Source organism: Sinocyclocheilus rhinocerous, unplaced genomic scaffold (assembly GCF_001515625.1).
Source record: "Sinocyclocheilus rhinocerous isolate Xijiao unplaced genomic scaffold, SAMN03320098_v1.1 scaffold1311, whole genome shotgun sequence".
In the NCBI taxonomy this organism is placed as follows: Eukaryota; Metazoa; Chordata; class Actinopteri; order Cypriniformes; family Cyprinidae; genus Sinocyclocheilus; species Sinocyclocheilus rhinocerous.
Window position 1 is genome coordinate 126,509 of NW_015637852.1, and position 13,845 is coordinate 140,353.

A 13,845-nucleotide genomic window follows, 5' to 3' on the forward strand; every position below is an offset into this window, starting at 1 on the left:
ATCCCTAGAAGTCAATACAGTTCAAGATGAGATTGTGTACAGACAGATAGCATCCATTTTAGCATTGATGGGTCTTACAGAACGCAGCCCAATTATGTCACAGTGGCTTTTCCAAATTAGCGCTTAGCAAGACTAATGGTCAGATTTGAAAAAAGCTCTCTAATTTAGTCAAGTTGTTCAGACCAGGAAAAACTATACAGAACAACATTGTCCAAGCATCACATCCTGTCTTTTAAAGAACTAAAATTGGGTTCTGCTAAATTATGAGTAAGTAGATAATCCACCTCTCTAAGCAATTCCTTTTTCATGGGATACACTCAACAGGCATGCTGTTTTACCAGTTGGGCCATACCAACATCAAAGTCACGTTCAGTGACATGAGTTCAGGTAGGGACATCAGAGAAGAGAGAGGGGAATGAGCTTACCATCTCAACTATCAGCCTTTGTAACTTAAGAGAAGTATCAAGACATGAAGTTCGAGCCCTGATCAGACAGAATTGTTTTTGGAATGCCAAAAACAGACATAAAATTAAGGCCTTTGAAATCAATTAAATTGTAATCAGTCTCAGAGGGTAAGCTGCAGGGTAGCATGTGCACTAACACATTACCGTGAGTAACATGTACAGCCTTTGATTGTGGTAAAAGACCAGCACAATAGAGTCACATGTTCAAAACAAGTTAATTATCAGGTTGAATTATCATATTTACTCACTACAATTATGAGTAAGCAGATAATCCACCTTCTTAAGCAATTCCCTTTTTATAGGATTTACTCGAAAGGCATGCGGTTTTACAGGTTGGGTCACACCAATGTCACTGTCATGCTCAATGACATGATCACAGGACATCAGAGAAGAGAGAGGGAATGAGCTTACCAATTAAATTATATCAATCTTGGTAACTTTAGAGAAGTATCAAGGCATTAGGTTTGATTATTATTTAATTTTGGGTGGGGGGGCTTCATTAATGACTTAACAAGCATTAGGGCTTTTCACACTGGGTCATTCAAAATGTAATACTGTGTTATCAATTAATTGTGAGTATTATTGATAACCTGACGTTTAACACTATCTAAATCCTGGGTTAACGTTCTTATTTGCATATTTGCAGTGTCATTGATTGGACGAATTCAGGCTCTTGCTATCAAGTTGTACTATTATAATTATTTATTTATTTTTAACATATTAGTGATCTATACGTGTTTTGTTTCATACTATTCAAGGATTCATAGAATAATGCTTGTTTTTCCTCTTTTTTGTTTATTTTACATCACATAAAACAATAAAATAACTATTTCTAGCATTTAGAAGCAAGTATACAAGTTTTCACACAAACTGAACTTCTGTTCAACAACATTAAAACTTTGTGAGTCACAATGAGAGACAATTTCAAAAGAGCATATATCACTTTCATTTATTTAAAAGCACTCTACGGTAAATGTGTTCAAAGAAATAGATTTTAAATATTTTTATATAACTGAATTTAACATGTTAATTTAGTGCGGTTATTTTTAAAAAGAAAGAAAGAAGGAAAGAAAGAAATATAGTGGTATGGTATATTGAATGGAAATGATAAAGTGGAAATAAATAATATATTGGCTAACAAACTACACATAATTGGCCATTTCTTGTAATGTCAATAATATTTAATGCTAATATTCAGTACTATATAATTGATTGTGATTAGTTTAATTATTAATTTGCATATTATGTAATTAATTCATTAATTGGCAGGCCATGTTTTACTCTAAATTCAGGTTTAAACACTAAATAAATATTCAGAACATTCTATTTGCACTATGTTATTATTCACTGGACTATAAACATTCATTATTAAATGCAAAACATTATACTGAAGTTATAGACCTAGCAGATGGGTTCTGGAAACATAAAGCTGTGTCTGGCCCATACGTCTCAGGCTGGTGGTTTGAGTCCAGGATCTGTGCAACATGATCGACATGGTTCATTAAAAAAAAACTATAACATTTAAAATGTCATCATTTTGTGTGTGATCCATTGGCTCACCTGATGTGACTGATGTGACTGCTTTCTATAAGATTTAATTTCTGTGTCAGCATATGCCACAAAATGGATTAATGTGTAGATTCTGAAACAAAAGAACATAATCTATTACTTATATATACTATACATAAAATAGGATTAAAACAGGATGATATATACATATACTAAAACTGGTTTTACATTTATAATGTATAATATACATGATACATTAATAGTATAATGTATAATACACTTGATTTTCTACTTTTTTAAATTGAAATACTAAAATAAAATAGGTCTGATCATTTTTAGCATATAAAACAAAAATGTCTCTTTATCAGTAATTGTGATTTTATTCTTGTGTGCATGTTTAGTTACCTGTGGTAAAGCATTGCAACAAACTGCATTAACAGCAATAATGCGAAGCTCAGTAACATCAGTGCGATTGGTTCTGAAACAAAAGAACATAATCCATTAAAAAAACGTCTCTTTATCAGTAATCGTGATTCGATTCTTGTGTGCATGTTTAGTTACCTATGGTAAAGCATTGCAACAAACTGCATTAACAGCAGTACTGTGAAGCTCAGTAGAAACATCAGTGCGATTGGATCTAGGGAAAACACTTCTGTTGGGTCATAAGTCCCATTGGGATAGATTTTTGGGATCTTTATAGAGACTAAGTCACCAATCGCCTGAAGGAAGAAAGTTGCCACCAGCCAAAGTGCATTGCAGAAGAAAAAGGCAAATGTAACCTGTAAGGAAAAGAAAAGCTAACAGCATGAAAACAAATATTTACTGTTCCAGAGCAAATACTTTAGACAAAACCACATAAAAAGTTATTTTTGCATACTGACATACTTTATTTCTTTTGCTTACCTTATTTCGAAGTTCTCTCAGATCATCAGCAACTTTTTCCTGTTGTTCTTTATTCTCTTTAAGAGGTTCCAGATATTTCTTCTGCAGTTCTCTCCAGAAGTCGATTTCATCCTGCAACATGTGATTTAAAAATGCGGAATTAAAACATCTCAGAGGAAATTTGCTTTGCTAATATCTAATCAGCAACTCATAAAAGCATGACATGGTCAAAAACATTTAAAGTATACAGTTGACATATCTGCAGCGTCAAAAGACTCAAGTTAGCATGACCAAAAATTACTGTGAAAAAAAAACTGTATTATGGCACAAAAATACATAGCTGCTTTTTAATAAAAAACAACAACAACTAAATAATAAACAAATAATGTTTAAATTAAATTATAAAATAAAATATTTCAAATATTTTGTTAGTTAGACTTACCAAAGGCAGTGCAGATTCATCCAAAGGAAATTCATAAGATTTCATCTGCAGATGTTCAATCCAAGCTTTTGGATTAAACATATATTAGTTTTAATGGTAGTCAAATTCAATAAGTCTACCCAGAATATTATGATATTATTTATGGAAGTCACACTTACTTTGATGAGGACTAAGCTGGAACTCATGATCCCTACATTGTAGGAATACAGTATTAGTTTTAGTAGTAGTATGTAAGAATGTAAGAATAGTTACAAAATAAAATGCTACACAGATGGACTGAAGTGTCAGTGTTAAATTGTCCTATTGTGTGGGCATGTTTTTACCTTTGTGTTTCCAAGGGAATATGTGGCTTTTCAGTTTGTGTTATGGTTTCTGCTGGTAATATCTTCTCACTCAGATCTTCAGATTCCACGCATGGACATTTGCAGCATGTGGCATTCATGACCTTCTTCTTGATGGTATCGACTGCCGTAGTTTTAGCCTGGCTGCCAGTTTCACGAGTGCCCCACGTGACATTGTTCATGTTGACTATGGAGTAAATAACTAGGAGTAGATACCCACTGGGAATGCAAAGGAAGTATAACAAACCATAGATGACCAATGAGAACTCCTGAGGGTGTAAAGCTGCCGTGATGATGTACAAAACCACCATGCCGATGAGGAACAGACCACTGGGGGTCAGAAAAGTATTTTGCTTCACTAAATCACCTATGAGAGTTGACAAGAGAAGAGCAACTATTATAGATATAGGTTAGATCATATTGGCATCTTTTAGAAAAAATGTGCAATCTAAAAATATTGATGGACTAAAGTATACACTACTGTACTTTCAAAAGGTTGGGAAGATTTTCTAACGCATCTAAGTCTAATGTACACTACCATTCATAAGTTTTAGTAAGATTTTTTTTATATATATATTTTTGATTCTCTTATGCTCAGCAAGGCTGCATTTATTTTTTCAAAAATATAGTAAAAACTGTAATATTTTGAGATATTATTACAATTTAAAAGAACTGTCTTCTTACGTCTTGTAATGTTTTAACATATAATTTACTCCAGTGATGATTTTTTCTAATAATGTAATGTCTTTACTGTCACTTTTTATCAGTTTAATGCATCCTTACAAAAGAAAAGTATTAATTTATTTAAAAAAAAAATCTTACTATGCCAACTGGAAAAGAAAACGACACTGGAAAGAAAAAGATACATAAAGACAAAAAAAAAAAAGTTACCTATGATTGAGAGAATCGTTCCTGCCATGAGAAATGCATAGAGTACACTCATGATTGCTGCAATTTTAATCTGTGTGTCAGATTTCAGTTTGAAGCACAGTATGAGGTAGACAGTAGGGGGCACTATGGCCAGAGTTAGGGCTATATTTTCATCCATATTCAAGATAAACACAAAGCTTCCTGCAATATAAACAAAGCACTTTAATAGATATTTTGGACAAATGTAACTGTAAAAACATATCTTTCTTATGCCATACTGCTGAAACAGAATAATAAATCCAATAAGCACAAATTATAGATTTTTTTTTTATTCAAATAAATATTTCTAAACTGCTAACTTTACCTGATATCATGAGACAGATAGTGGCAGGGCCCAGGATGGAAGCTGCCATGCTGATAATCTGGTACAAGATGTAAAGTTTTGAGATAGAGCTGTTCCTCTGAGAGGTCAGTCCTCCTGAGCCCAAGAGGTCGATGGTGTTGGCCATGGTAGAGGGTCCCCAGCGTCTGCGCTGGTTGTAGAACTCCTTAAAATCCTGTGGAGCGTTGGTGTAGGCATCAGATGCTGCGTTATACTCCACCCTCCAGCCCTGCTGCAGCAGCAGAGTGCACAACCAACGGTCCTCACCTGACATTACACCAAACAGGGGGTGAATTACTTTAGTCTTAGCTGAATTGATATGATTAGTCAGTGGTTAGCTTCAAGCAGACCTTGATCATACTGGACGTAGTGGCTGGCTTCACTGGCTTTGGTTGTGTATCTCTTCATGACGTTGTCGTCCATGAGTGCAGCTCCTCTGAAAAGACTGAAACATCCAGGGCTGCACAGTACACAGCCGAACACGTGCTCTGCAGTCTTTTGCAGCCAGTGGCCTACCGCATATTCAAACTTCTGATACCACACCATGGGCCCTTCAAGCACAAGTGAAGAAATGATTAGTCAATTCATCCCCCTTAAAATCTATACACAAGTAGTCTCTAGTGCATTTTAGAATAGTTATTTTGTCTGCTTCTCTTCTAAGAGTGGGTACCAGATTTTACAATGAACATCTAGCAGTGAATTGTTAAATTTTGTATCATAATGTTGTCAGTACTTTTGTTTTATTCACGGTAAAGCACTGCTGACCGCTAACAACCAACAGTGCTGTGTGTCACTGCGCAACAATCAGTATATAGAGTCATAACTATTCCATGTATTGTGTATTTCAGCAAAATGTACTGTTTATTATTTATGTAATGAATAAAGAGTGCCCCCTGCTGGCATTATGTTGCATGATTCATCTTTAATTCTGAGGCCACGCCTTCCGCTCAGTGTTGCCAAGTCCGCGGTTTCCCCGCGGAATTGGGCTACTTCAACACTCTTTCCGCGGGATGTTTTTCATGTCCGCGGGTTGAAGCGACCCAAATAACAATAACGTGATATTTAGCCTCTGGAATGCGACTTTTATCAGGGGAACCCCGCCAAAAAACGTGTATTTAGCTTTCTTTTTCAGGTATGGTATTTTATCTTTATGTCCATCGATTTGCATTGTATTGACGCTTGCGAACTCACGCTGTGCCGCGAATCGGTCTGTTTTAAAAGACTGAAAACAGTAGTGATGGCGAAGTGAAGCGTTCTGAACCAGCGAAGCTTTCAACAACACAATTGTATCGGGAAAAGGTTCATTACTCGAAGCTTTTTTAAAACGGTTTATGCTGTGGCCATCTAGTGGTCATAAAAATAAATAACACCTTCCAAAGTGTTATGTCCCGTTACAGCCAGTGATTTTACATCTGGTTCTACAACTGATTCTTTGTTTTATTATATTTTTATATGAATAATGGTCAGTGTCGGAGCCGGCCCAAGGCCTAACAGGCTTGTTTGAGATGCGCCTCGCCTTGCCTGAAATGAAGGCGAGAGTAGGCGGCTGCAGTGAGGGGAGGAGTGAAATAAGCGCAGGCAAGACAGACAGTTCTGCCCTGAGTGCCCTCTCGAAGTGGAACAGATACCTACGAGATCAAAGACAGATATCGCGTTATTCTCACTCACGTGCTGTGTTGCTTATAAACATGATATAATTTCAGTTCTGATACTTTTATATGAAAATAAATATGATGAACAAGACACTCAAAGTGCTTGCTATTTAATTCCATACGAAAGGTGTATTTCTCATCCATTTTTACTTTAATACAAACATGTATTTTAGATTTTTATAGAAATATGACAACAATCACATATCTCACACAGACATCGCACTGTCATCGTGTTTGGGAATATTCATGCATAATTTAAATACATAATCACATAAAATCAGATATAAAAAAAAACATTTTAGACGAGAACGCAGCATCACGGTTGTCTGAACCAATGAGCATTAAGCTGTGTCTTCAGTCAGTCGTTTCATCATGCTTTTGATCAGCGCAGTCGGTGGAGAGCAACTGCGCTCGACTGCACAATCCGACACAGCCGCCTCACTGTCGCCAGAGTTTTTTGGCACACGTCAGCATGACATCAGAGCAAGTCGGACGTAACTCAGACACTTTTCTAACCGGCATGCATCTCGCGGTGATCACCGGTGATCGATTCTCCGCAGAATTTGCTCATCTCAAACAAGCCCTCAGACACTTTTCTAACCGGCATGCATCTCGCGGTGATCACCGGTGATCGGTTCTGCGCAGATTTTGCTCATCTCAAACAAGCCTAATGTAAACGTTTGTTACGTCATTGTGACGTCACAGTCATTTAGCGATTTCTTAAGGGAAATTGGTTTTGGGCAATACAGATAGACCACGTAACAAAATACCTGCATTAATAACAATGCTTATGTCTTTCACATTAGAGTTTAACAATCTTGTAGCGAAAGGAATGAAATCTTATAGCGGTTGTATCTGAACCTCAGAAAGCAGTAACACCGATCTAAGTGGTTCGCATTCTGCATAGAGCACATGACAATTTAATTTTGACAATTTTGATTTAAAAACATCAATGTTTCCAATAAATCAAAACACAATGGCAGCATGACATCTTTTTAGATTTCCATGTGTACTTTGGTGCCGCAAACGACCACATTTATTCGAGCAGAGCCAACGTACAACCAAAACAATGTTATTCTGCAAGATGAATGCAGTTTTATTTTTAACGGCTAGAGGACCAAAAGTCACAATGTGTAGCTTTAATATATCCAACCTGTGCCCGTGGGATGAATCCTGCCACAGGCAGCTCCAACTTCTGGGTAGAGTTTCAGTCTGTCGATTAACAGCATGACTGCTGACGGCTGGAAATCAGTGTCCCCATCCAGGGCCAAGATGTATGTGTTCTCCCTGTCTTTCTAAGGAGAATTGAAAACATTAAGAAACATTAAGAGCCTTGTTGATATTGTATTCTTTCTAGAAAAAAAACTAGTAATGAAATCTAAAGTTAAGCCACTAACCTTCAGTCTCTCCTTAAGGGAATCCAATTCTTTACCTGCCTCAAATTCTTCAAAGTACTGTCTGTTAAGTCTCCAGCCAAGAATGTAATACAAGTACATTATCTGTGAACACAGATGATTAGTGAAGTTCTGGGTATAAAAAATTCTGTATCTGTGTTTTAACCGGATCTTTAATGAATCTTACCTGCGACCATCTTTTTTTGTGACGGATAAGTGTCTTGTCTTTGAGGTGAACCATCATCAAATTGCCTTTAGGGAGAGTGTATTCCAGTCGACCCCCATAAGGGGTGTTTATGATCTTCTGGCGTGGTAGCGCTGCCTTCTGCTTGAAAATACATGGATCCTCTTCACTGAAAATGCTAATGTATGTGAAGTGTTAGTAGATTAGTCTTGCACATAAGTTCTCAGAACACATAAACTGGAGGATTCTTACGTGTAAACTTCTTTAATTACATCCACAAGAATTTCAGCATATTCATTTGCATGCCTTCCATTATCAACATCCTTGAAAGCATCATCAAAATAAATATGGAATTCAAACGCAACATCGCGCTGTTCCTTGGTCTTGGGCCTGTATTTATCAAGCCTGGTAGTAAAAGAAATAATATTGCAATTAAAATCCAATTAAATTATTTACAAGTTGAGTAAGTGTATAGTCTGAGTTTACCTGAACATAGAGATGATTATCTTCATCATTTCATCGTAGGTCTCGTGCCACATCGTTGCACACAGAAACACTCTGATGGTTTCTTTTGCACTGAAGAGTACATTAAATATTTATGAAGTCATTTCATGTTAAGAAATCCAAAGAAAAAGTTGATATCCCTCCGGTTTTGGTTTTGGAAGAATCAGATGAGATATGTTTGAGTTCATATCAAAACCTTTTTGAAACAGGGTTTTATTGCAGACTTATTTTATTGCAGGTATTTTGGTAAACGTGAGCACAGTTTGAGATGTTGAAACGCTTTTTAAACTCTGGAGGAGATACATGTGAAAGAACAGGGGTCTCTTTCTCAGATGAAACATCTCATTTTGCCCTCCTAATCTTACTAACGCCTTAGAGAAAGAACTATAACATTAAACAGATCTCATTTGTCATTTTTAATGGGAACACATTTAATGTGTATCATGCTTTAACTTAGAGTGGTTGATTTAAAGGGATGCATTGATAATAAAAAAACTGACTCAAACCAATAACAACATAATTATGTTAGAGCTAATAACCAACATATGTAAACAATATGTATTATTATTAGTGTTTAAAAGAGTGTTTAAAGATAGACTTTAAGTGAGATTTAGATGATGACAAAGAAAGATGGTAATAAATGGTAATTTTACGTTTAGGTTTTTTATATTTTATATACAGTATGTAAATTATAAAATAAATCAAATAAAAATATAAATGTAAAAAATTAACATTCAACATTAAATATTCAATTTTGTTACGGATAAATAAAAAAGCTTTAATATTGGCTGATATATTACTGATATATGCAACCATACTTAGAAAGTTAAAACACTTACCACTTCTTCTCCTTGATTCTCTTTCTGATTTCAAAACGGGTGTTTAACAACATGGACTGTTCCAGAAATGCTCCTTCATACATGCGTCGCACAAACAGATCTTGGGTTCTTTCTATTCGATGGATCTTCAGGTACCAGATGTAAACTGTACTGAGCATGAGTCCCAGCCACCAGCTCAGAGCAGAGCAGCCCAAACAGGCCAGTCCTCCTGTCTTCTTGTGTACCATAATGTCTCTGGTGTTCAGAGTTCTTATAGCATCAGTCAACATCAAATACAACCATTCGTCACTGGATTTTGGCTGAAAGGTCTCAAAAAAGGTAGAAGTTTGATTAGACTTTGGGAGCCTGACTGCAGTTGGAAACAAAAACACGGCCAAAACTGTGATCGAGGCCAGGTACATGGGCAAGACGAAGCTGCGGCGCAGGGCGTGCATCTTACAAGCCACAACCACAAACCAGCGGCACAAGGCAGAGGATGTCATCTGGATCGCCACCAATGAAACAACAACTGTTTCGAAGATGAGTTTGACCGATTTCCATTCTCGACCTGACAGAGGAACATAAGCTCCAACCACAGCTGACGTAACCAGGATTCTCATCAAACTGGAGATGATGCAGACCACGTTACGGGACTGAGCGATGTCTCTGGAAATGTCCTCTAGAAATGATACAGCAAAGAGCGTGCTGTAGTTCTCCCACCAGTTCACAGAAACACAGATGGTCCCAACGATGGCAAGGCCAATTGATATATTTATCTCTAAGGAACTTTCGAATACCAAATAACTGATCGCAAAGAGCATGTAACCTGTGACGATTAACAAAATGGAGCATACGGGGAGCATTATAAGCCGCTTTCTCTCTTTGGCAAGGCACTCAGCGACCACCTGGAACACTGCGGACAGGATGCTCACGCTGTTTAGGATCATCACATTGGTGACAATGTCAAAATGTGGCATGGATACTATTGTTAGAACTGCTGCTCCCAGTGCTACCAGGAACTCAACACACAGAACCTAGAAGAAAGTTCAAATCTAAGTCAGAATGGTTATGGTTACACCCAGAAAAAACTGGGTGTAAAAACAATTTTCACTTAGAAATTGCTAGTACATATTACAAACATTTTTAAAGAAATGGCAAGTAACACACTGATTTAAAAAGCAGAAAAACATACTCTAATTATCTTTATTTACAACTTAAAAAAAAAACATAAAAAATTAGTTTGCTTACCCAAAAAAGAGTTTTTTTCGAGGGCATGGTTGCACTCTTGAAAATGAACTTCCATGTGCTCTTTAGCAGAAGGAGAACACTTGGTCCAACCAGAACAAAGCCAATCCCAAGTAGGGCGGTCGGTTTTTGTTCTGAACATATAATCTCAGTTTGATTGTTCCCAAATGTTATCAATAGCAGAAATGATGTCTGTAAAGACAAAAAAGATCTTCAATCTAACATTTTGTATAATATTAAATAGATAAGTTAAATGTTATCCCATCATCCATAAAGTGATTAGCCAATGATTAGTAAAGCAACTCACTTTACTGAGAAGTGCAAGGACGAAGACAAGCATGCCAACAATGGCACACGAGAACCATTTCAAACACTGCACTCGTTTCTTTGGCATCTGCTCATCTTGAATGTATGGCACTTCTCTGCACAAATCCCAAGATGGCCTGTTTTGGCAGTTTTGGAAGAAAATAAGGCATTAGCATATTATTGTAGTATAAAATATTATATGCACACACAAATACACATATATATGATGAATAAATGTTAGCAGAAAGTAAATACTTATTTTAAATTTGGGGAAAATATATTTAAAATGTACATTTAAGTAAGATGTGTGAAGATAACATACAAACATCAATTGTATATATATTCTTATTAAATGTTAACAGAAATAAGTACTTTGAAAAATACAACTAAGGAAATTAAACAATTAATCTTTAAATTAGGGTATTATAAAAAGTATTTAAGTACCTGAATTCATGTCTCTGTTGCTGTTCCATAGTGATGCTTGCAGAGCAGCAAAATCATTTGATTAATCATCTGTAAAATGGACGAGAGCCTTATAACCAGATGGGAGGGAGCACTACGCTATTATTCAAAATCGTTTCTATGTGAAGTGATGCTAATCAGATTTTTATTTTCATTTAGTTCCTCTTTATCTTTACACAGCAATCATCTACCTGTCCAAGTTCAGTTTAATGTCTCATTTCCTTTGATAATGAAAAGGGTTTCCTTAAATATAAGTGACTCGCCAGATACACTATGTGGTCAAACAAATGTGGGCAATCCCTTCTAATTAACGGATTACACTAATAATGGACATAATTCCAGAGAAGAAAAATCCTAATGCTATACGCTATACAGTGACATTCTAGGGAATTCTGTTCTTTCACCTTAAAAAAGTAGTTTTGGCCCTTTTGTGTTGTTGCGTGACTTGCACATGCATAAATAAAATGGTGTCTGGTGAGAAAAAAAAGCTGACCTACACTAAGTCCTGACCTAAACCCAACTGAGTGCATGCAAAGAATATAAACGTAACTGTAAATATGTAAGACATACAAGGAAGAAGGAAATAATTTTTTAAGGAGAAACCCCTTCATGATTTTGGGTTTCCATTAATATGCTGTAAGTAAAACATTCACTAGACAACAAGGAAATTGATATTTTGAAGAACAAGAAAAGAATTATTTTCTGGACTTTTAGATCAGGACGACTATGATTCTGTCACTTTGCATAACTGCATGTTAGGACATGGTTCCAAAACATAACACACAAGACCCAGCAAAAACTTTTTAAGCTTTAAAAAGTAAAGTGCAATTGTTTTGCTGAAGAATTTATCAGTGTGATTCAAACAGGTAACTCGAGTTTGTGAGTGTTTTTGTTCATAATTTTTTAGGCCTGTCTAAAATAGCCACTCATATACAGTATGTGATCAATTTACATCATACTGTAGGTTAATGTCTCATATGAATACAAATAAACATAAAAAAACAATTACAGTATACAAGCAATAAATCTGGATAATGTAACAGAATAATGTTCCCTTTCAGTCGGTCACTCTTGACGTCACGTTGGTAATGACCGACCAATTGGGATCTAGCTTAGAGAGACCAATCCACTTTGAGTGTAAACTAAACGAGCCAATGCACATTGGCATGCAATGATTGCATCCAGCTGCCGCTGATCGCAGCGCGAGTATAATTAGGCAGCAGGTGCAACGCATATTCAGCTTTTCGCTTCAGAGACTAGCGGTTATATCGTTCTGCTCATGACTTCTCTGCTACAGAGTGAAGACTCAACAAGTTCAGCGCGCTCTTGGGAAGCTCTGGTGTTGGCAGTACAGTGCTTCAGCGGCGGTGATTCTTCCCGTGTCGAGTGGGTTGCACACATCAGGCTGCACTATCCCCTGTTTGTGTTGCAGGTGGCCATCTCCCCTGTGCGCTTCAGCACACTTAAAAGTGCTCTAAAAGAGCATTCACGGGTGGACGTCTTTTTAAAGACGCGTCTTTTTAAAGATGCCTTTCCACCCGTGCGTTTCTGAATGCGGTCGTTACCTGGCGTTGGGTGATGGTCACGATCGCTGCCTAACGTGTCTGGGCGTTAAGCACGCTGAAGCGGCGTTTGTGGACGTCATGCTCTCATTGCGGGAAAATTAGTTGTTGGAGTTGTCGTGGAGTTGCGGACCAGGCTCCGTTTCCTGCAGAGGGGTGGGGTCCCCTTGCCTCTGCCTAGATCTAGTGTTCCCCCTGGCAAGAGCCGGGGGAGCGCTACTTCTGGCAGTAGCCGGACTGGTCTTACGGTGACGGTGAGGAATTCCCCTCTGAGGAACCAACCTCCGAGGGCTCCTCCTTCCACCGGCACTTCGCAGCCAGTGGAGCTGCCCAGGGAACAGGCTGGACCCTCCCGTGGGGTACCACTTGTATCCTTCGGCGCTCCCCCCGACGATCGGATGTCGATCGCTGCATCGGAGGGTGAGCCAGACCTTTCTGGAGATGATGATCCGGCAGATGCCGGATTCGGATCCAGAAATGGTGGCTATGCTTGCCCAGGCCGCCGAGAGGGTTGGGCTCGAGTGGAAGCCTCCACCACATCCCGAGCCCTCAAGGCTGGATGATTGGTTTCTCGGGGTGGCTCAAACTGGTTCTCAGGGCCCCACCCCAGTGCCTGTCTTCCCGGAAGTGCATGATGAGCTCACTGGGTCGTGGACGGCACCTTTCACAGCCAGAAACCGCCCCGGTGGCTCATCCTCCCTCACCACCCTCGATGGTGGGGCAGAGCGGGGTATACGGAAGTCCCTCCGGTGGAGCGGTCGGTTGGGATGCAGTGTCCAAATACCACTGCCACCTGGCGGGGCAAGCCGTCACTCCCCTCCCGGGCCT

At 38.0% G+C, this 13,845-nt stretch overlaps 1 protein-coding gene across 1 annotated transcript; it reads right to left on the minus strand.

Moving 5' to 3' along the window:
• Positions 1–1,739: 1,739 nt before the first annotated feature.
• On the minus strand, positions 1,740–13,557 carry LOC107749305 (uncharacterized). Its single transcript, XM_016564419.1, has 19 exons — positions 13,265–13,557; positions 10,995–11,130; positions 10,691–10,879; positions 9,464–10,476; positions 8,607–8,696; positions 8,373–8,525; positions 8,124–8,298; positions 7,940–8,041; positions 7,696–7,837; positions 5,241–5,441; positions 4,873–5,157; positions 4,530–4,709; positions 3,621–4,005; positions 3,456–3,487; positions 3,298–3,362; positions 2,877–2,987; positions 2,535–2,752; positions 2,025–2,106; positions 1,740–1,939 (listed from the first exon to the last, which is right to left on the minus strand). Exons 1-19 carry the CDS (start codon positions 13,555–13,557, stop codon positions 1,847–1,849), a joined length of 3,945 nt encoding a protein of 1,314 aa, XP_016419905.1. The 3' UTR covers positions 1,740–1,846.
• Between the last annotated feature and the right edge of the window lie 288 nt (positions 13,558–13,845).